General features: G+C 48.0%; 1 protein-coding gene across 1 annotated transcript in view; it reads left to right on the plus strand.

Moving 5' to 3' along the window:
• Positions 1–21,846, plus strand: part of LOC149339578 (protein turtle-like) — a 118,006-nt gene that overhangs the window by 60,264 nt on the left and 35,896 nt on the right. Inside the window, exons 2-3 of the mRNA XM_089550951.1 lie at positions 12,296–12,631; positions 20,162–20,272. Coding sequence (XP_089407077.1) covers positions 12,296–12,631; positions 20,162–20,272 — 447 coding nt within the window. The remainder of the gene's footprint in view (positions 1–12,295; positions 12,632–20,161; positions 20,273–21,846) is intronic.

Here is a 21,846-nt window from a genome sequence, read left to right on the forward strand (position 1 = left end):
CTACAATGACTGCATACCAACACGCCAAAATTTCAGCTTTACTCAGTGCTGTCGATGGCCTTTCAGTATAAACAAATGTAATGCTGAAAAACTGTTTACTAACGACAAGTTTCTATAAAGAAGCAACCGAATAAACGCGCTAACACCTACAGATCCCTGTAAGCTCTTTCTACACGGCGAAACGTTCTTGCTGTAGCGTGGGAAGTGACTGAAACACTCTCTGTGCTCAAAGCTTTCACATCTGCGACGGTTCTGTAATCACAGGAAGCTTCGAAAATTATAAAAATGCGAATTGTGCCTATTGCACCAACGAAATAAGGCTTTAGTTGAACCGCGATCTTGAAACAATAAAATCAGCGGTGTTCACAGTTATTTCGCTTAAGGCATCACCACTCCTTTATTCACATGTGGAACTCACTGACCTGTTTCATCTTTTCTTTGCTTGCCTATGCACCAGCATGGTGTAAAACTCTCTGCTTAGTATGTGAAGTTCGCCGTCGGTGCCGTGATAATTTCTGAATAATTTACGCACCGATAATGTCCGAGACCATTTTGCACCCAATTTCTGAAGCTCCTTCTGCGATCTGAATTTCAATGCGATAAACCGACCGCAGGAAAATACTGCAAACCGTATTCTTTGAATCTCCTTTTGGCGCAGCTTTACGTCAGCGCGACCTTGATATTCGGTTAAGCCCTGACGCAGGAATAAACTATTTCCTTCGCCGATGTGTCTTTTCACTGCGTTACGGAAATCCAATACAGGTTTATCCAGGTTTAACCAGGATAAACCAGGTTTATCCAATACAAAATCGCATCGAAGAAAAACTGCACTTTATTGCTGTTTCGTACTTTGCCCGAGCGCCGAGGCAGAACAAGAGCTTGGTGCAAGCTTGCAACGGAGCGTCACATATTTTTTTTGTTATTTCCTTCTGATGATCATACATCATCAGTAACACAAACATTTAGGTGAACATTCAACTCGCGCTCTTGAGGACGATCATTGTATTACCTGTTCATGTTTAGCCAGTGCTTGACTCGCTGTTGGGATTAGCACTTGCCTCACATGATTGCATATATTGATGATGATGATGATGATGATGATGATGATGATGTGCTCGGGCTGAATGGCACATATTCCCATCTCTTTTCGTCACCTATCGCGAACTTCTTCGCTTCTTCCTCAAGCCAGAGTAGCATTCCATATGCTTAGCCTTCTGTCCGACCTCCCTGCCTATCTCTCAAATATACTTCTGTATCTCTTGTGCATGAACCAGCGGTATACGAATGTCAAGATAGCTGCACTGTCATTGTTTTTTTTTTCTTACGTGGAATAAGAGTTTCCAGCACAGTCTTAGGTAAGCTGTGATCGAGCTTTCACCCTTTAAGTTCACGTACAATGGCCATCATCTAATAAAGCGACAATGAGCGGACCAGTTAGACCGGCTAGGATGGCACTGCCCACCTTGAGCTACGATCACAAGCCAAACGACCACCAGCGCTGGCACGTGCCATAAAGAATCAACGATACTGGAAGAACACGCCACCTGCTTTAAAAACAAAGTTGATAAGCAGACGGAGACGGAGAAGCAGACAGCAGATGAAGGCATTTGATTTCCTTGCGCAAGAATAATTACATAAGCACGACCCGCAGCAATCACGAGAAGGAGAGCACCTGGCATGACACAGTGCCTTCTGGCTCACTCACCTAATTGTAGTGCCGAAAGAGCTGCGCTCACAGGATACGCCTGCATATGTACAGTCTTTGTCAAAAGTAACCAGGCTTCACGTTTTTCTTCTCCGTCGTATATTAAAGCTACTATGCCAGCCCTCCAGCTCTAAATCTCTGTATGGTAAGAAGAGCCCATCTTCCCACGTTCAAAAAACTTTTTGGTCTTTAGGGAAGCCGTGAGGGCCCTGTTATACTAGTAAGAATCAAACCATGCAGCCTGGTTACTTTTTACAAAGACTGTACATACCCATTGCCGAGGCTTCCGCATATAAGTGCTGGCACTGGCCTGGTTACCGTGCAAGCAGTGAGATTTTTCATTAGTATGACAGCTAGGATTCAGAGAGAGAGCCATACAGGTTTTTACCCACGCTGTTTACGTGCGTACGAAAATGCAGAAATGTACATAAAATACCTACATTACCTCCTCCTCTAGGTGAGAGAGAGGAAAGGGCGGTCCTTTTGTGCTCCACCACAAACGAGATGTTTGCGAAAGGGAGCCCTAGACAGCTAACCCTCTGTTTGCCTTGAACTCACCGGCTTATCAGCCCAGTCCTATTATAAGTTCTCAGGGCGAGCAGGTAACCTTCCTCTGCCGAACGAGAGAGGGGCTGCAAGTGGCCGACCCGTTTACGTCGCCGACTTCCGGTACCGACTGTGAACGAGCAATCACGGGGCGCGCAGAGACCGCTGAGTTTGTTTTCCGTGGGCCCGGCATGGGGGACTAAAAGCCCTCAAGACCAACCTGTTATCTCCTTCAAGTGCGGTTCAGTGGCCGCACAAAGATATCTAGTGCAATGCACTGCTGTCGGAGAAACCAAGATAACATCAACAGTGTTGCGTGATCTTCAATTTCCTTTTCAGATCTGATATTTTATTGTTCCTTTGACGTGCGGTCATCCGTTTGAGGAGTGGTATATATCGTATCTTGATTCGCTGTCATATCTAAGAAGTGTTTTAAGTAGGTGTGTGCAAATATTCTCCATTTTCGATATCGAATAGAATAACCTGAATTATGAGAATGAATCAAATAGTTCTTATCCAGAAATATTCGAAACGACACAATGATTATCTCAAGTGTTCGATACTATTCGTACAACAGACACAAAGTTCGAATCGAGCACGCTACAATTTTCACCGTCGGCTGCTTCACAAACAGGGCCTACACCGAGCTTACACAGCCTGCTCCGATGACTGCTTGCGCGTTCAGTGCTGCGACGCTGACTATATGCGTAGCACTGCTCAGTATGCTAAAATTCATGAGCCTTCAACACTGGGCGATGCGGCAGCGCTCTGCCTGGTCCAGCAATCCCGGCCTGCATGCCTGATATTGGAGGCTATGGCTCATAACTCTCCTTCCTCTCGTCAACTGATATGTGACGCTTGTTTGTTCGCACCTCGTCGTCAGTAGCAAAATGTAGTTTCCCAAAGCGCAAGAAATCTACCTCATAGAGCTTATATGCTGACCTCGTGCTGCGTGCCTCATAATAGTTATCAGTGTTGCATCATCAACAGCTGCTGCATTAGCCCTATGAGTAACATTGCTGCTGCTAGCCCTTTGCTGTTTTGGCATGAATATGAATTTAGTACAAATATTTGCGCAAGTAGTGAATAATCACAAGCATAATCAATACGTAATCCATTGGGCTCTTTAACTGTTCGATTCGTTTTCAATTCGATTTATGCGCACAATTATTAATCTTTCAAGCGATGTCGATAGGTGTATGTCTGAAGTGTCAAAAAAGCGGGCGAGGGCAGTGCTAGTCGGTGTTTAGGAGGGAACAAACGCGGAGGCTTAGTACGGAGTGTTTATAGGTGGAGGTACGGAGGCGAAAGTGAGACCATGAAGGCTAGTATAAAGTCTAGACTATTTATCTAGATTTCAGTGTGCAGGCTTATAATACTTGAATAGAGATTGCATACTGCATGTAGTTAAAATGCCCACCTCAGACAGCATTTCTTATTACGCAGGAAATTGTCCTACGAATTTCGGGAAAAGCTTTCTTTGCGATTTTATAACTCGCAGCAGGCCACGAGAAAACCGCGGTCATTTAGACGTACGGCTTCGCATTACACTGTGCCTCGAGTAAAAAGGAAGCCATCAAGGCGTCCAGAGTACGGGAATGCCATAGAAGGCATTAACAGAAAGCTCCTCCTATGGCGGGGTCTTTTTGTGGCAAGGGGATATAATGTGAGGCGAAAATAACATAAGGTCTCTTTGGGTAACGGAGTGGGGCCATTAGAACGAAAACGTAGCAGTGGGTAGAAGTGAGTGCAGTGGAAGGCTGAGATTAGGAAGTATTCAATATAAATTGGGTGTAGGTGGCGTAGGACGCGGTCAATTTTAAGTCAGTGAAGGGTGCCTTTGTCTTACGGGGACTTAGTAATGACAGTTATGATGATGATGACGCGGGTGTCCGACCACAGGACACAAAAGATAACCTTTCTGACAAGAACACACTATCGCCGCCAAGTAGGGCAGGGCATATCTCAGAACGACGCCAGAATTACACAACTAATGGCCCACCTACGCTTTACAGCAGTAAGGACATCTTCAGATAAAAATGAATCTTCCCGGCGAACCTTATCGTATATACTGGTGTAGTGAACGCGTTAGAATAAATGCCCCCACCCCTCTCCCTTTCGCTCTCAGTAAGTGCATTCTTTTGGTCTTTGAGGAAAGGAAATGCCACAGTATCTGCCTCACATATCTCAGTAGACACCAAACCGCGCTGTAAGAGAATGAAGAAAGGTAGGTGTGAAAGAAGAAAGAGAAAGAGGTGCCGTAGTGGAGCCCTCCGGAATAAAGGAGGGAGTGAAAGAAGAAAGGAAGAAAGAGGTGCCAAGTGGAGGTCTCCGGAATAATTTCGACCACCTGGGGATCTTTAACCTGCACTGACATCGTACAGCACATGAGCGCCTTTTTGCGTTTCGCCTCCATTGAAACGCGGCCGCCGTGGTCGGGTTCGAACCTGGGTACTCCGGCTCGGTAGACGAGCGCGTTAACCAGTGAGCCACCACGGCGGGTCATCCTATTCATATCGCACGCAATGCGCTGCTGATGATAGTGAATGCTAGCCGACGCCCTTTTGGGACCTCCGGAGCAACAACGTAGTGATATGATGCGTGACTTGTCGCATGTCAAGACTTCTATATCTCACCCTATGAGGCGACAACCAGTGAAGATGTTTAGCGAAGAATCGAAAAGGGCTCCTCCGTTCGATCTGCCATAGCAAGAGTCGTAGCAATAGCAACTTCTTGCGGCAGCCCTTCGCGCTAAATGCTGTGGGTTGCACTAGACTGACCTCCAGTTGTGCTTTCTTTGCACACCATCATGGCGGCTACGCGAGCCATACGATTGGTTAAAGACAAAAGTTGTGGTTATGTTTTCGAGCAAGAAAACGGGGTTTAAGAGTGCGCTCTGTTTTCAAGATGAATCGTACCTCATGAAATATTTATTCAAGCAGTCTATTCTTTGCCCCATTTTTAAGCTAACATTTTTCTCTGAAGCTTCTACCCTGAGTAATGAACGGCCCCTCCCCTATCCCCCGAAAAAAAAAATCAACGAATATTTGAGGAAAAAATGCGTTTGTTACGCCACAAAATAACATCTTTTTGCAACTTAGGGCGCAGGTCATCCGTTTCGGATGAAGCTTTCGTCCATCTCTGGGGCAAACGCATCACAGGGAGTCACTAGCAACGTACTACATGACTGGCTAGAGGCAGGGCAGAACTACGATTAGCTGTCGAACGCGGTCTTGCTGCAAACTGCGCAACTTTGTATCCATGAACTGAACTCGTAGCCTTTATTAATATTCAGAACATCTCGCGATGAACACCACCACATTTCTATGCGCCATCACTTCCAAAACTAAAACCGCTGGGCTGTGGCTTCCACGTAGGATATCTCTGTTTTGCATAAAACACAAAGGCAATGACAAGTGATCAAGCATAACTTTGTCTTCAAGAAGAGAAAGGCACTATCAATCTGATGCAGATTGCTATTATCCAGACTAAGTTTGTCGTTACGGGATTGTAAGAGGAATCTAAGCCGATAAAGCTGAAAGTATTGGCGCAAGCTGCATAAGCTAAATGGGCATCATCTACATAAATATCGGAGCAGCTCCACCAGTTGCACTAAAGCAGAAATGGTTCTTAGGCGATAAATACGAAGCAGATTTTAGGATTAATGTTCACATGGCGCACACCTAAAAAAAAACGCACTGGTTTGGCAATGCAAGAACACGAACACAAGCCTGAGAAGTTCTGTGCAATTTCGGCTTTGGAAATATGCAAAGCGTCCAACAAGATCTTGCCTTTCGACCCCTTTAATCTTTTCTGATGCGCTCTTTCAAATGAAGAAGAAGGAAAAAAGGGAGGGCAAGAAACAGAATTATTGAGCGGTATTGGAGTTTCAACAAGGAACCATATCGAATTAAAAAATTACATTGTGTGGCTGCAGTAGGTATTGCTGAATCATTAGCAAAAATGCCATCATTTCGTACACTAAAAATGTCCATGCTTTACTGAGATTGCAGCAGTAGGATAAAATCGCCAGTTTATCTTTATTCCTTCCTTAAGTGAGCTGGATATGGTTTTGTTAAGTTCTCTTCAGGCTCTAATTCAAACTGCGAAATACATTTACTTAATTTTTAGACAAAGAACAGCGTGTGTAGTACTTTGCTTTATTTTTTCCAGCTTTTCTTCCTTGCATAAACTTTCAGGAACCCTTCCCTGTGGGCGAATATGCGTTGGCTACACTACTTATGAGGATTGTCGAATAACAACATGGCGTTAAGGTTCCTGTTTCGCCGAAATTACCGCTTCGGTGTTCTGAGCGAAAAAGCGGGTAGCATACCTGCTACTAGGCTACTAGGCACGTTACCTTGTGACGTGATCACAGCCTGCCCGCTGGATTGTAAGCAAAGTTCCCCTGCTCAAGTGGCAGATAAATGATTCGTTCCGAGAGCTGCTGAGAAAGAGCAACCTTGGTGTCACAAGCCACACCGGTCACCATGCTTGAAACAGCCACGTGCCAGAGGAGTGGCGCATCGGTTAACTGCTGCAGCACTACTCCACGCAATCTGTGAATGTAAAGTAGCGAATCATCGTGTTTGCGAAGGGATATCCAAAGGGGACGCTAGGTGGTTGACGCGACCCGCTAGCCATATCGTGTCATATATTTAAGACGGAGCTTATGTGTCTCCTCAAGTGTTTCCACTTGGGCTCTACGACATTATTTAATCACCTTGAGCCAAAGCTTTGCTTGTGACCCTCCTCAGACGCATTAGTTGGTTTTTCATGTCAAGTTTGGCCAGAGGGTTGTCCTGCTGTCTGGTTCTCATCGTCGTGCTGTCTTTTTTCGCGCTATGAACAAGCTTAGCCATAGGCTAGATGTTTTCGCGTTTCCTTCGTCATTTTGAGTTCGGTACTGCACAATTAATAGAGGAGAAAACAAATTTAAAGCACTTTACGTAAAATTTTGCATAACGCCAGGTTATGCTTCACTTCAGCTCAATCTCAAGTACTCGTTCATTGAAAAAGTGCAAGCTTCTAGACACTTAAACTTAAAACTTCTAGTACTGAAAGATCCCGGTTGGGCGCGGAAAGGTTTTTTTCTTAGAACTTCGCGATTGAAGATATTGAGCTCCATTGCTGGTGTCGTTGAAGAGGAATAGTTCGAGACGATAAAATGGAATTCTGCCTCATCTTGACTTGGAGCCGTGTTTAGTTAAAAGGTTAGCTAAGGATTTGCGCCTACCAGCTTCACATCATCGTTATAAACGTATAGAAATTTCGCAACAACAATGGCCTTCCTAAGGTGTGCTTGTTCAGTGACATTGAGAATAAAATAAAGGAACGGTATTATCCAACTTTCGTAGATGGCTTAGAAGTTTTGAGTCCCACATAAACATACGAAGCGAGAAATGCGCGAAGCCGATATAATGCGTTGCTATAAGAAGTGCGATAGTTCTGAGCTAAGGGCAAGACTTTTACTAGTTATTCATTTACTTTTTGGTGTAAGTTCAAATCCTTTACGTCGGATTGACTTTCTCGGAAGACGGGCAGCCATTAAGACATCGAACAACGTAATAAATACTGCGATGATATTACGCGCAACTCACATCGAGCCCGGCGTGAAATGATAAAAACGGCCGCCCGCCGTCGTCATCTCGGCCGTCCTTGCGAAAAACTCCTCATCGAAACTGTCAAGGAATAAGACGCTGAGTCAACGTCTGGAAACCCTGCCTACGTTTCGTGTCTTTCTTTTTTGTTATCTGTCCTCATTTCTCCGTCAGAAGTTTTAAAGTTGTAAAGATCCCCTGAATACCGTTTTCTTACCTTTTTCTCTTTATTAAAGTAAACTTAAGATATGTTTTATCTCTCTGGGGAGAATGAAGGTAGAGGGCACGATTGCGTAAAAAGGTTCGCAAGAAATGAACGGTTGGGCAAACGAATGTCCCTGTGTCATTTTAGTTCGACGGTTTACTGCTGACTCCTTTTTTTATTCAATCATTTAATCTTTGACGTCTGGGAGGGCTCTGTTTTCTTCTTCATTTCAATTCGCCACGTTGGGTTCGTTCTAGCTGCCACCCGCACAGTCTAAATCTCTCGGTCCACCCTCAAGCGGCCCCCAGGACACATAAGCAAACAAAATAAGCAGCCATGCGGCTTATCTCGGCGCCACTGCTCCTACTGTGGACCATCCATGCCGGCAGGCTGAGCCTGACGTGAAATCAAAGATAAACAAAAATAAAATATAAAAGAAATAATCTTTTAGCTTTATTTTTCGTCTGAAAGAAAAACAAAACCCTGGCTATCCTCGTGCTCTACCTACACTTTTTGCTAAAATTTATCCGCTGCTTTTTGTTTTCATATAAATTAGCGGTGGCTTAGCTCTGGTTAAGCCTGAGTCATTGCGAAAGCAATAGCTCCCTGGCTGCGCTTGGCTCTGCTGGTGGTTTGGCATGGCTTCGCCTTTTGTGCAACTAAAGGATTTACTCTGGACACAACATGGTTTCTACTGTTTGTCTATTTCAATGAACACGCTGTGGTGGTCCGTAAAGTAGTGATTCTTGGTCTGAACACTGGTAATTACATAGTCGTCATTATATCGCTCTGCACTACTCATAGACGCATCTTCGGCATTCAGAGAGTCCATGAAACTACTCTCGCTCACTGAACTTGTAGAACGCCGCCGGGCTCGCCATTGTGCGGCATAGGCGCGTTGCTTAGCCAACCGCTCTTGCCTTTCTTGATCTGTCTCCTCGGCACGGCGCCGGCGTTTGCGCGCAGCACGTCACTCCAGCGACGCCTTGTACAACTCCTCAGACATGACTAAGCGGAGCGCGCCTGCGGCGCCCCGTTTATCCTCTCCTAGCGAGCGCCATCACGCGGCGGGCCCAGGAGGCCGTCACGTGGCAGCCGCCGCGCCGAGCGAAGGAACGACTACGGTCGAACCACGGCCGAACAGACGAGTTGGGGCCCCTGCTCTCCTCTTGTCGTGACGTCACACTGACACTTTTCGCGCGCCGAGCGAAGGAACGACTACGGCCGAACAGACGAGTGGGGGCCCCTGCTCTCCTCTGGTAGTGACGTCACACTGTCACGTGGTCGTGCGCCGAACGAAGGAACGACTACGGCGGAACAGACGAGTTGGGGCCCCTGCGCTCCTCTGGTAGTGACGTCACGCATTCACGTGGTCGTGCGCCCAGCGAAGGAACGACTACGGCGGAACAGACGAGTTGGGGCCCCTGCTCTCCTCTGGTAGTGACGTCACACTGTCACGTGGTCGCGCGCCGAGCGAAGGAACGACTACGGCGGAACAGACGAGTTGGGGCCCCTGCTATCCTCTGGTCGTGACGTCACGCTGTCACGTGGTCGTGCGCCGCAGCTGCGCCGGAGCGAAGGAACGACCTCCACCGACGGCAGAAAAGTGCTAGCAGTATTGCTTTCGCAATAAAAGGGTCCGCGGGGTCGCCATGCAGTTGTGCCTATAGATAGAGCCAACTGCCATGGCTGCCAGCCCCATATATACCAAAACCTGTGCCACGCTTTTCGCTCATTATTCTCGCATTCTCGTCAACCTCGTTTTAATTTGTGTCAACATTGCTGTATAGCTTGGTGGAGTTAACGTCCCTAAGCGACTCAGGCTATGAGAGACGCCGTAGTGAATGGCTCTGGAAATTTCGACCACGTGGGATTCTTTACCGTGCACTGACATCGCACAGTACACGGGCCTCTAGAATTTCGCCTCCATCAAAATTCGACCGCCGCAGCCGGGCTCGAACCCGCGTCTTATGGGTCAGCAGCCGAGCGCCATAACTCCTGAGCCATCCCGGCGGCTGATGTAAAGCTTCCAGTAAGAGCAAGGGAATAGTGTGTGCGAACGTTGTGGCCTTCTCTTTTTTTTTCTAAGGCTTTCATATTAAAGTGCACATTCTTCCTGAGGCAAGCGGAGCAGAGGCCAGGAAATGCGCTCACTCGAAGGCAGTTTTCAAAGAAAAACCTCGGCAACAAAGCGAGACACGTGTTTCAGATGCTTTTGTGCAGATACACCAAGGGCAGGTCACGCTAGGCTGCTCTTTTTTGCCAGGGGAACAATGTGTCCCTGATCGCCGTTTCTGGGTGACATCAGAAACTTTCTTGTTGTGGCAGGGGCTATTTGTTCTAGGGAGAATTACTGGACTCCTGCTTTTCGAAAGTTTAAATATAACACTGCAAGGCTGCTCCGGGGAAAAATTAACGCTGTATAAACGGCACAGAGGCTGTCCTTGAGCGTCCTGAAACGTTTCGTGACGTTAAACTAGTGGTTTGGATCGCTGTTTCCGCCCTTTTACGCGGTAAGCACACGAACGCACACCGCTGTAGGAGAAAGACGCGTGAATTCGTTTGGACAAGTAAAATATTATAGAAAATGCTTATTTATGCTCAGCAGGTTGGTTCAAGAATTCATACTACGGTCTAGACTTATTCACAGTAGTTATAGATTTAAAAAAAATTAAATTGCGCCAGTGTGCGCTATCGAGCCAGCACAATGGTGAATGTATTTCACCCCATGAAACTGCCACTAAGAGGATAACTTGTTTTGTTAGCACACCTCGGGAACTTTTTAGTAAGCTTCGTAGGCTTGCATTCGAATTTTATCCATTCATCACCTTTCAGTTATCGTATGATATCTTCCTCGCCTGCATGCCCGGAAAAAAATGCCTAAAAGGTAAAAAGCGCTTCAATGCTTTGGCGGCTGGCTGTGTCCGTGTCCTAAGAGATTTTGAGAAATTTACCCAGCTATCAAGATTAGCAGAAAACTCGTCATTTTACCACAACCACGAGCCGGTGTATGGTACATTATGCCGCCCTAATATCTATATCTGTGAAAAATAAAATAAAATAAATATACACTGCTGTTGGGCTACTCCGGGTATGTGTCGAGTTTACTACCGAAGCTACTGCTTTATGTAGCATCACAGGGTCCATTTTTTCATTTTTTTTATGTTTAGGTGTGCACTCCCCATGTACTCAACTTCCATGGTCCCAAATGAGCGTGATGCATCTACCCGTCAAGTGCAGTGTAGCAGGCCATTTCGCACTTTCCCGCCATTTCTTTCGACGAGCGCTAATCTCTAATAGAGGTTGTCGACGAAAATATTCACGAAAGTGAAATCCTATTAGCAAAAAAAAAAAAGAAAGAGTTCTTGGGATGCAACTTTCCTTATTGGTTGACATGGTTCGTCACAAGAAAAATCATACATTTGAAATTCAAGGCGCAGACATGAACACCACACACTCGATTTCCTTTACTTTTCTCCTTTACAAACGAAACCGTGGTTCTTTTTGCTACAAACAGTTTCCACGAACAGCCGTTGTGCAGAGAATCAAGAACAATGTAGAAATGGTGCCGAGCTGGCGTTGTATTTGACGTTCAAGAAGCGCAAAGCTAACCTTCTATTGTATCGATAAGTTCAACTCGTGTGGCTGAGGTCGATTTTTTTTGTTGCTGCTTTTCTCGTTTCATTCGTGACACTATTTTGACCACGACATTTTTCACGGCAATGCAGACATCGCTGGTTGAGTGCACAGCTGGACAGCTGAGTCGGCAACAGCCCGCTGCTGAAGTGAAGCACAAAACATGAGCGCTCCGTGCAGAGCAATGCACAATCAGGAACAGTGCATAAATGCAAACGCACAAACGCACAATGCGTGAGCACCCTGCACAGAAGTGAGCAGTAGTACAAGCGCATAGCAAGAATGCTCACTAATAGCCAGAGTGCTCAACAGTACAAGTTCAGTACAGTACATATCGGCAGAGGCAAGTTAGAGACATGCGATTCACCGTGTGCGGGTCCCTTTACCAGAATGATGACAGACAACCAAAAGAAGGTATAAAAACGCATCTCTTGTCTTGACCTAGCCAGTCCTGAGGAAAGTGCCGAGTCGGGCTCAAAACGGCAGTTCTGTCACGACAAGACAAACAACAAAATATTCATGATTCTCTAATGCAACACCTTCGAATTATTCACTGCATTCCGTATTTGTGAGCGAATATTTTCCTCTCTCTTCTGTTTGCAGCCTCGATTGTGTACACGGCCGTGGCCGGTGGCAAAGTGGCGCTGCCGTGCGACATCAGCCCTCCGTCTCCGGACGACTCGGTGACGCTGGTGCTGTGGTACAAGGATGAGAACCTGGCACCCATCTACACGCTGGACTCACGGCGGGCCCACGTGGACCAGGCGCGCCAGTCACCGGCGCAGGGCCTCGAACAGCGTCTACTCTTCGACATGGGCCACTCGCCAGCGCACCTAGAGATCGACCCCGTGCGGGACGGAGATGCCGGCGAATACCGCTGTCGAGTGGACTTCCGCAAGGCTCGATCTACCAACACCGTCATAAACCTCAAAGTGATCGGTGAGTTCCGTTCGAGCTAGCGTGATGTGTATTTTCCGGTATGCTATTCACGAAGCAGGAAGCCTAAAGACGCTTTCCTGCAATGTTGCACGAGCTGAAGAATGTCATTTTTACGTAAGGGGGCCATAGTCATTTCCTGTTCAGGGCAACGTCGTCATGGATAAGGTCATCGGCGCCTTGATCAGGGCCATATATCTTTGGTAAGGAGTGAGAGTGGCAATAACAGTAAGTCACATGATCAATTAGCGTGACGAATGTCTTTGTAGCATGTGTCCGATGGCTATCATGTTGTATGAAATCTGCGAAATCCGCAAAGAAATCTGCGAGCGACCTGCTTCAGTAGTCAAAGTAATTTCATCTAATTAGCTGAACAAAATACATTTGCACTCGCCCCTTTTGTAAGGTTGCGCACGGAAATTTGAGCAAAGAATGTCTTGCCGAGAAACATTATCAATACAAAGCACACAAAATTAGACAGGGCAACGGGTGAAGAAGAAAGAAAAGAGGTTCTCGTTTTTTACCTGCTTCTAAACCACACGGCACTTTCAGTGAAAATAACAGAAGTAACTCATTGCAGTACATACATAGGGTTTTATATACCTGTATATCGCTGCGTCTACAACAATAGCCACTTGGCGGCTGTTCAGCACGCAGGTCGTGCGCCACGCTGTTCGCTTCTGAAGAAGAAACTGACTCTCCTCCATTGCCGTGCTGTCACACCTTCTCTTCTTGGTGTTTCTCTGCCTTATAGACGCGAGCTACCAGCACCAACTGCTACGTCACACCGGTGGAGGGCCGACGTTGTTGTATTTTCGCCTACGTTAGAAGAACACCTCCAGCGCCTATTATACCGTGCTACAGGCTATAAGATCTACCGGCCTGACGTTAAGGCCCGAGAAATGCCACTTTGGTTATCAGGAACCTCTTTTCCTAGTCCATGTCGTCAGCCATCGTAGAGCTCGCCGGATCCTGCTAAAACAGCTGCCGTCGCCAACTTTCCAACTCCTTCGGACAAGAAGACTGTCCGGCATTTTTTGGGACTGTGCATATTACCGGCGGTTCATTGCCAACTTTTCCCTTCTTGCTGCACCGGTGACGCATCTTACATAGGGGACGTCCTGTTCGCGTGGACAGAACAGCAGCAGCAGGCATTTGATGAATTACGGCGCCGCTTGCAAACTACGCCTGTCCTTGGTCATTTCGATTCTCGTGCGGAGTCTCTGGTCCACACAGATGCCAGCAACGTGGAACTCGGTGCTATACTCGTCCAGTGGCAGGAGGGCGCTGAGCGCGTGATAGGATACGCCCGGCGCACTCTGTCTCGTGCTCAATCTAATTATTCCGCGGCCGAAAAAGAATGTCTCGCCGTGGTATGGGCAGCAATGAAATTTCGACCTTACCTGCACGGCCGGCATTTTCAGCTCGTCACCGACCACAACTCTCTCTGCTGGTTGACGAACTTACGGGGTCTGTCCAGCCGCCTTGCGCGTTGGAGCTTACGTCTTCAGGAGTTCGACATGTCCATCGTGTAGAAATCAGGGCGCCAGCATAATGATGCCGACTGCTTGTCCAGAAATCCAGTCGAGGTTGCGCGCGACAACGACGAACCGGAATTTCCTCTCATTGCAGCCGCAGACGCTGCGACTATTTCCAGTCAGCAACGTGGGGACCCGGCACTGAAACTTTTCATCGACTTCCTGGAAGCACGTACCATGGAGGTTCCCCAGCCTTTCGTAAGAACGCAGTATTCCTTTTGTATGCACAACAACGTGCTGCACAAAGCCAACTCTTCTCCAACCGGAAGCGTCTACCTCCTCGTAGTTTCAGTGAATCTCCGGGAAGAAATTTGCAGGCGTCTCATGACGAGCCCACCGCCAGTAACCTCGGCTACGCCCGCACTCTGGCTCGAATCTCAAAGAGCTACTACTGGCCTAAGCTTGCGGCGACTTTGCGACATTATTTGCGCACATGCCGCAATTTTCAACGACGAAAAACACCCCCTGTCAAGGCAACTGGACTTTTACATCCTCCAGTGTCCCGTTTGAGCAAGTTGGCATGGACCTTCTTGGCCCTTTCCCATCTGCATCATCGGGAAAGTGGTGGATTATCATCGCCACTGATTACGGTGCACGCTACGCTGAAACCAAGGCCCTCCAGCACGGCACAGCAGCCGAGGCTGCCAGATCTTTCGTGGAACACATCGTCATAAGGCTTGGCGCTCCAGCACTAATTATCACGGAGAGGCACCGCTTTCACTGTCAAACTCTTGGAATCCCTCATGCGGCTGAATGGCGTTACTCGTAAGAAAACAACCGCTTACCATCCCCTGAAAAATGGCCTGACCGAGCGCCTTAACAAAGCCCTCGTAGACATGCTTTCCATGTACGCTGACGTTGAGCATCGATCTTGGGACGATATCCTGGCATATATTACTTTCGTGTATAACACGGCTCAACAGGAAACTACGCGGAGGATGCCCTTCTGTCTGTTGTACGGCCGCGGAGTGTCGACAGTGATGGAAGCAATGCTGACCGATGATGGTCGCGACCACGACGTTGGCGCCGAGGTATTTACGCTTTGCGCAGAAGCTCGACAACTTGCGAGAGTGCGCGTGCTGAACCAACAAGGCTGTGACGCCCGACGTTACAACCACCGCTACAGACTGATGACGTTCGCCCCGCACGACAAATTGTGAGTATGGGCCCCCATTCGACGCCGCGGTCCTTCCGAAAAACTGCTAAAGTAGTACTTCTGCTCCTACAGAGTTTTTCGTCAGCTAAGCGGCGTAGCCTATGAAGTTCTTCCGGATGGGGGTTCCCGGACTATTCGCCGTCAGCAGAGACCAGAGATTGTTCATGTCGTGCGGATGAAGCCCTATTTTTCATGAGACATTTAGTGGCTAAGTGCCGCGCGTTACTCAGTCATGCTTTGTTTCTTTCTCTCTACTTTTTTCTGAAAGCATGGGGCCGATGCTCTTTCCAAGCGGGAGGGTAATGCAGCTTCTACAAAAACAGCCACTCGGCGGCTGTTCGGGACGTAGCTCGTGCTCCACGCTGTTCGCTTCTGAAGAAGAAATTGACATTCCGCCCTGGCCGTCTCGGCGTGCTGTCGCATCCTCTCTTCTTGGTGTTTCTCTGCCGTCTAGACGCGAGCTGCCGACACTAACTGCTACCTGACAATATAAACTGTACGTGATATCCCCCCATGAGAATAAGAAGAAAATATTCTGAGAGGAAACGGTAGAGACACTCCGATTAGTTCGGGCTCGCTTCACATGCACACATGTCTTTACTGAGTGAACCCTGCCGGAGGAGGAGGAGGAGGATATAGAAGAGGAAAGGCAGGTAGGTTAACCGAAATAATAATCGGTTTGCTACCCTACACGGGGGGAAGGGGGTGAGGGGATAAAAAAAAGAAAGAGAAAGGAGAGTAACAGAAAATTGAAGTCACTATAAAACATCACTGTTCGTTAAAGTCACAGCCTATCGTGCAGGCCAGAAGTTCTCAAGAAGCGGAGCAGTGCCTTGCAGGCCTTCTCCGCCGACGACCGCCGCGGCCAGTGGCCGAGAATCTTCAATTCCGTGAAAGGGCGTGTATCTAGCCGCTCCAGCGCACGGCTGAGAGACTGCCTTTCGGTGGTGTAGGCAGGGCAGTCACAAAGAATGTGGGTTATGGTCTCGTCATGCCCGCAGATGGAACATGCAGGACTATCAGCCATACCGATTAAGAATGAGTAGTGCTTGGTGGACGCTACACCAAGCCAGAGGCGACACAGCAAAGTTTCTTCTCGTCGTGGTAGGCCTGATGGTAGCCGGAGCTTCAGATCTGGGTCCAAGGATTGTAAACGGGAATTGCAAAATTGGCCGGAATTCCACACGGCAAGCGTGATGTCCCGCGCAAGTGCGCGAAGCCTGCTCGCTGCATCCGATCTCGAAATGGGGATCGACACAAAATCGCCGTCGTCGTGCGCAGTTCGCGCGACCTCATCCGCGCGGTGATTACCTGCTATGCCGCTGTGCCCCGGTAGCCATTGGTAGATAATGTCATGTCCTTTGTTGATGGCAGAGTGATGTAGCTGTCGAATTTCTGCGACCAGTTGTTCATGGGCTCCGCGGCGAAGAGCTGCTTGTAAGCCTTGGAGGGCAGCTTTCGAATCAGTGAAAATAGACCACTGCTGAGGGCGCTGCTGACTGATGTATTCAATGGCGACACGAAGAGCGGTGAGTTCTGCACCCGTCGAAGAAGTGCGGTGACCTGTCCTAACTCTAATTTCTGTAGTGCTTGAGGGTATGACGACGGAGCCAGAAGAAGAGATAGGGTTCACTGAGCCGTCGGTGTAAACGTGCACCCGGTTTGCATGGTGCTCATGTAAATATTCAAGGGTGACTTGTTGTAGTTCTGTCGGCGATAAGTCTATCTTCTTCCTGATGCCAGGTATCGTAAGAAGCACACGGGGATAGTGGACACGGGGATCCGCATATATCCGGATATATGCGGTAGCGCTCCAGGTACCACTCAATGCGTGTAAGTACCATCCTTTCCAGTACTTTGCCAACACAACTAGCCAGCGCAATTGGACGGTATGATGTCAGGTCAAGAGGCGATTTCCCTGGTTTCAGGAGCGGAACTAGACGACTGGACTTCCAATCGTCTGGGACTGTGCCCTCATTCCAAGATTTGTTGTAATGCGCCAGAAGGACACGCCTAGCTTCTTGTCCAAGGTTTGCAAGTGCAGTGTATGGCACACCGTCGGGTCCCGGCGATGATGATCGTCTGCAACAAGCCAGCGCGGCGTCAAGTTCCTCCACGGAGAAGGGAAGGTCCATCCGAGAATCCCGAGAAGCAGGAACATCGCTGCAATACAGCGTCGCAGATGGGGCAGATGGTCCTGCTACCCTAACGCAGAAATCCTCAGCTACCTCGACCTCGCCACGTCGTTGGAAGAGTGCAAGAGACTTGAAAGGGTGCAGCTGGTGTGGGGATGTTCGAAGGCCACGAACTACATTCCAGATGCGTGACAACGGTTTCCGTGGATCAAGCGTTTCACAGAATGACCTCCAACGTTGTGCCTGTACTGCTTGAATTCTGCGCTGAATTTTCTTTTGCATGCGCCTCGCATCTCTAAGGTCAAGGCTCGACTTTGTGCGTCGGTACCTACGCTCGGCCCTACGCCGCAGTGATCGCAGGCGCTGCAATTCCATATCGAATTCCGTGTACTTTTTAATTTGGGTGAATAACCGTGCCGCGTTCTCCATGGCCTCCTTAACTTTCCCTTCAAAACTTGCGGATGAACTTTCTCTGGATGCATCTTCCATAAGTGCTTGAAACACTGACCAATCGATGCGTCGCATGCGTGTGGCAGAGGTGCATGTGGAAAGGCCAGTAATGGTCAGATATGTAGGGATATGGTCACTGCCGCGGGTTTCAATATCCGAAAACCACCGTACATTGCTGATAAGGCATCGAGAAACGAACACCAAGTCAAGGCAGCTGCTGCAAGTTGTCCCTCGAATATAAGTTGGGGAGCCGTCATTTAAACACTGAAGATCATGGTCAGAAGCGAAGGACACAAGTTTCCGTCCCCTAATGTTCATTCTAACGCCTCCCCACATGGTGTGGTGAGCGTTAAAGTCACCCATGACGATCCAAGGGCCGGGTGTAACAGCGATCAGGTCACTCAGTCGTGCGGCGTCAAATCGACTTGATGGAGACATGTACGCACCCACAAGCGTAAACGTGAGATTACGCTTCTTCACTGTTAGACAAACGTACTGGTTGTCGTTATGAGGGGGAACTGGAAGAAGCACATATGTAAGTTCACGCCGAATGTAGATGATGACTTTACTGTTCCCTCGGTGCGTGGGAGATGCAAACGCCTCGTAACCTGACAGTCGCAATATCTTCGGCACATTAGGCTCACAAATGATAAGGATGGGGAAATTGTTTACGTAAACATACTGCCGAATATCTGAAATTCGGGGCTGAAGTCCGCGGGCATTCCATTGAAAAATAGAGGCTTGCCTCAGCTGCTTTTGAAATGTTAATGCTGTGGGAGCCATTGTTCCTGCTACTGTAACGCCGCTAGGAGCGCGTCTAGTACTTGCAGCGCATTCTGTGCCTCTGGCGTACGCAGGCCTGCCAGCACAGCGCGGATGGCACCCAGGATGGACTTCAGCATTGCCATAACCTGTAGTTCTTGGCCATGGCTGAGATCTTGGCCTTTCTCCGGATCAACAGTAGGCGCCGAACTTGGAGATGGCATTGACTTTCCTGACTCAGTGGATGTGGGAGGTTTCGGGAGTGACGGCCAGGTAACGGCCGATGCAGCAAGTCCGGCCTCATCAACTGTCGGGCTCCCTTGGTGTAGTACGGCAGGCGGAGGAGGAGGACAAGATGCAGCAGTGCTAGAGACCTCTCTGTCAAAAGTGACGGCTTTCTTAGAGTACCTTCGACGACGCAATCGACGTCGTCGCACCTTAGCAGCGGCCTCTCTGTGCGTGGAATGGTCTCGAACCATTTGTTTCAACACTGCTCGTTCATTCTTGAGGCGTGGGCAGTCTTTCGAAGAGGAATCGTGAGGGCCACGGCAGTTGGCACACTTCAGGGTTGTCGCGCGGCAAACGTCGCCGCAATGTGCATCAGAGCATCTAGAGCACACGATGTTGTTCTTGCAGACGCCACTCACGTGTCCGATCTTCATGCACTTTCTACATTGCAGTGGCTTGGGCACGAAAGGTCGAACTGGGTGGCGAAAATGCCCAACTTTCACATACGACGGTATGCAGTCGCCCTGGAATGTGAGCTTGATGCACTGAGATCTTCCAAGGCGCTGAACTGCCATTATAGAGATGCTGTTGGACGCTGGCTTGATTAAAATAGGCAAATCAGCGTCAGCGATGGAAATGTCGACGTTGTAAATGACGCCTGCTGTAGTGCCGCTGTCTTGGAGGACATGGGAGCGTACGCTGATGTCGCCGAGTTTGGTAACGGCGGACAGACTTTGCAGTGCGCTGCGCTCCGTGACATCAATGGCGATAATGTTCTTGTAAGGGTTGACTCGCAAGTCCTTAATCCCCCCAGGCACGAGGCCCTCAAGGAACATAGACGTGGCTTGCCTGTTCAGGTGGTTGAGGTTTCCGGTTGGCGTTTCAGGCACAAACAAGATGGTATGCGTCGGGGGACCTCGCGTCTTGATGACTGTAGACGTGCTTGATGAGGACGACTCCTCACGTCGGCGTAGTCTTCGCTTGGCCTTCTTGCTGAGGACTGGTACGAACCCATCGTCCGTCGAAGAGTCTTCACTGGCCGCCGAGTACACCTGCCGGTGTTTCCAATAAGTAGAGTAGGGCCGAGCTTCCGCATGCACCGAACCCGCTCGGTTCTTTGAAACGCTACAGGAATGTGGTTCTCAGGAAACGCGCACTCGCACACCCACGCACGTGTGATGTTACGCTCCCCTGCACATTTCTCCTTGCGAGGAGCACACGTGCGTAAAGTCTAAACCGCAACTTTTCTCGCTTTTGTGTGCAGTACCTCCGGGAAATCCGGTTATTATGGATGAAGATGGACGCAGACTAGAAGGTCTCGTGAGCCGCTTCAGCGAAGGACGAAAGCTCAGGATCCTCTGCGAGGTTGAAGGAGGTAAGTACGAGAGCTACGCAGGAACGATCCGATATTTTAGCTCCTTCCTGCTTTACTTCCCTGTTTTTCGTTCTTTCTCCCTAGTCTTCCTGTTTATCTCCGTGTTCTTCATCTATGTATGTCTCGTCCCGGTCAACTTTTCCCGTTTCTTTGTCGTGCAGTAAGGCGATTACTCTCCTAGTTCCCAAAAAAAATTACCTCGTGCATGCGAGAAAGGCACTAGCCTTTCATGGGTGTGTTTTGTTTGCTTTTTTTTGTTTCCTTTCGTCCTTTATTCTTGAAAACTTGAAGTATGTTGCAGAAAAAAACTTCATCTCTCATGATGGGAAGAAAGTACTTAGTGAGAGTGATTGAGCTTACCTTTTTCCTTAGATTGCTTGGATGTCTGACCTTTCGTAAATGACCGTGTTCTTTTTAGGGTTGAGACGTTTTTTTTACTTTGGCTCTTTCGAACGTAAAAATTTAAATACATAGCAAGAAGGTTTGAAATGTGACCAGAAAATTTGGTCGCTGCGAAATTCAAAGCGAAAATGCTGAATTGCATTCAGAAAGCGTCGAATAAATCATTGCAGTGTTCTTATTTAGTTCTATGAGACATGCAAAGTTTCCTGTTTATCATTCGCGGCCAAAAATTTTGAGAGCTGAGAAATCGTAAGGTACTGTGAAAGGAATTTTGAAGGCAATGGTTCATTTTTCTGACAAGTAGCAAAATATTTCTTTTAAACTATTTCTATTGATCGCACCGAACAGATAAGACTTCCCTAAAAACCAATTGGGAACGCTTTTGACGACAGCAGGAACGTTAATAAAAAAATATGCTAGACTGTCGGCGGGTGATCTGCGGATATATTGATTGTTACAGTGAAATCTTGCATTATATGAAAAAAATTGCGTTCATAAACGGTTTCCTGCTCAAGAATGGTTTTCTCCCGAATTGTTGGGTGTGGGGCAAACTATTTCTCAAATTTCGCGGACATTCGTCGAATTTCGCATTCTGAAGTAAAGCATGGTGTTTGTCGACATTCATTGGTCACACTGATCACACAGCAAGTCACACAGCAAGTCACTTTGCTTGTGGATTGCGGGATGATGTATTCACGTTCTCGCAGTGTACGTACAACAACCCGTATTGTGTTGAATAAAAATCGATTGAAAGTTAGCGCGTGTGGCGTCCTCTTTGTTTGGTCTTGTTTGATCTAGCTGTACTTTTCGTTGTGGTTCTAGTTAATGCCGTACTCATAAAATCACAAAAAAGACCAGGACTTTTTGGCGGACAGTTGATGGTTTATGGGGAAGAACCTACACCAGGTTATGCGTCTTATGAAGCGGCATGGCTATGGATGTCTGTTGCCAATTCCTCCTGTGGTTAGTCAAGATAAGTGCAGTGCTATTATGGAGCAATTTAACAAGATAACAACAGCGCCTAACTAGAGAGTTTGGCGTTTAGTTTGCTTTTTGCACGCAGCCAACAGCCTGACACAGCCCACAGAAAGGTGAAAGTAGTAGTTATTGCCAGCCCGCTTAAGTTTAACAAAGACCTTTCCTCTCGATACATGCCCTTGTGCTGTAGGGTG

This window comes from Amblyomma mixtum, chromosome 6 (genome assembly GCF_055824585.1).
Source record: "Amblyomma mixtum isolate Tamu chromosome 6, ASM5582458v1, whole genome shotgun sequence".
In the NCBI taxonomy this organism is placed as follows: Eukaryota; Metazoa; Arthropoda; class Arachnida; order Ixodida; family Ixodidae; genus Amblyomma; species Amblyomma mixtum.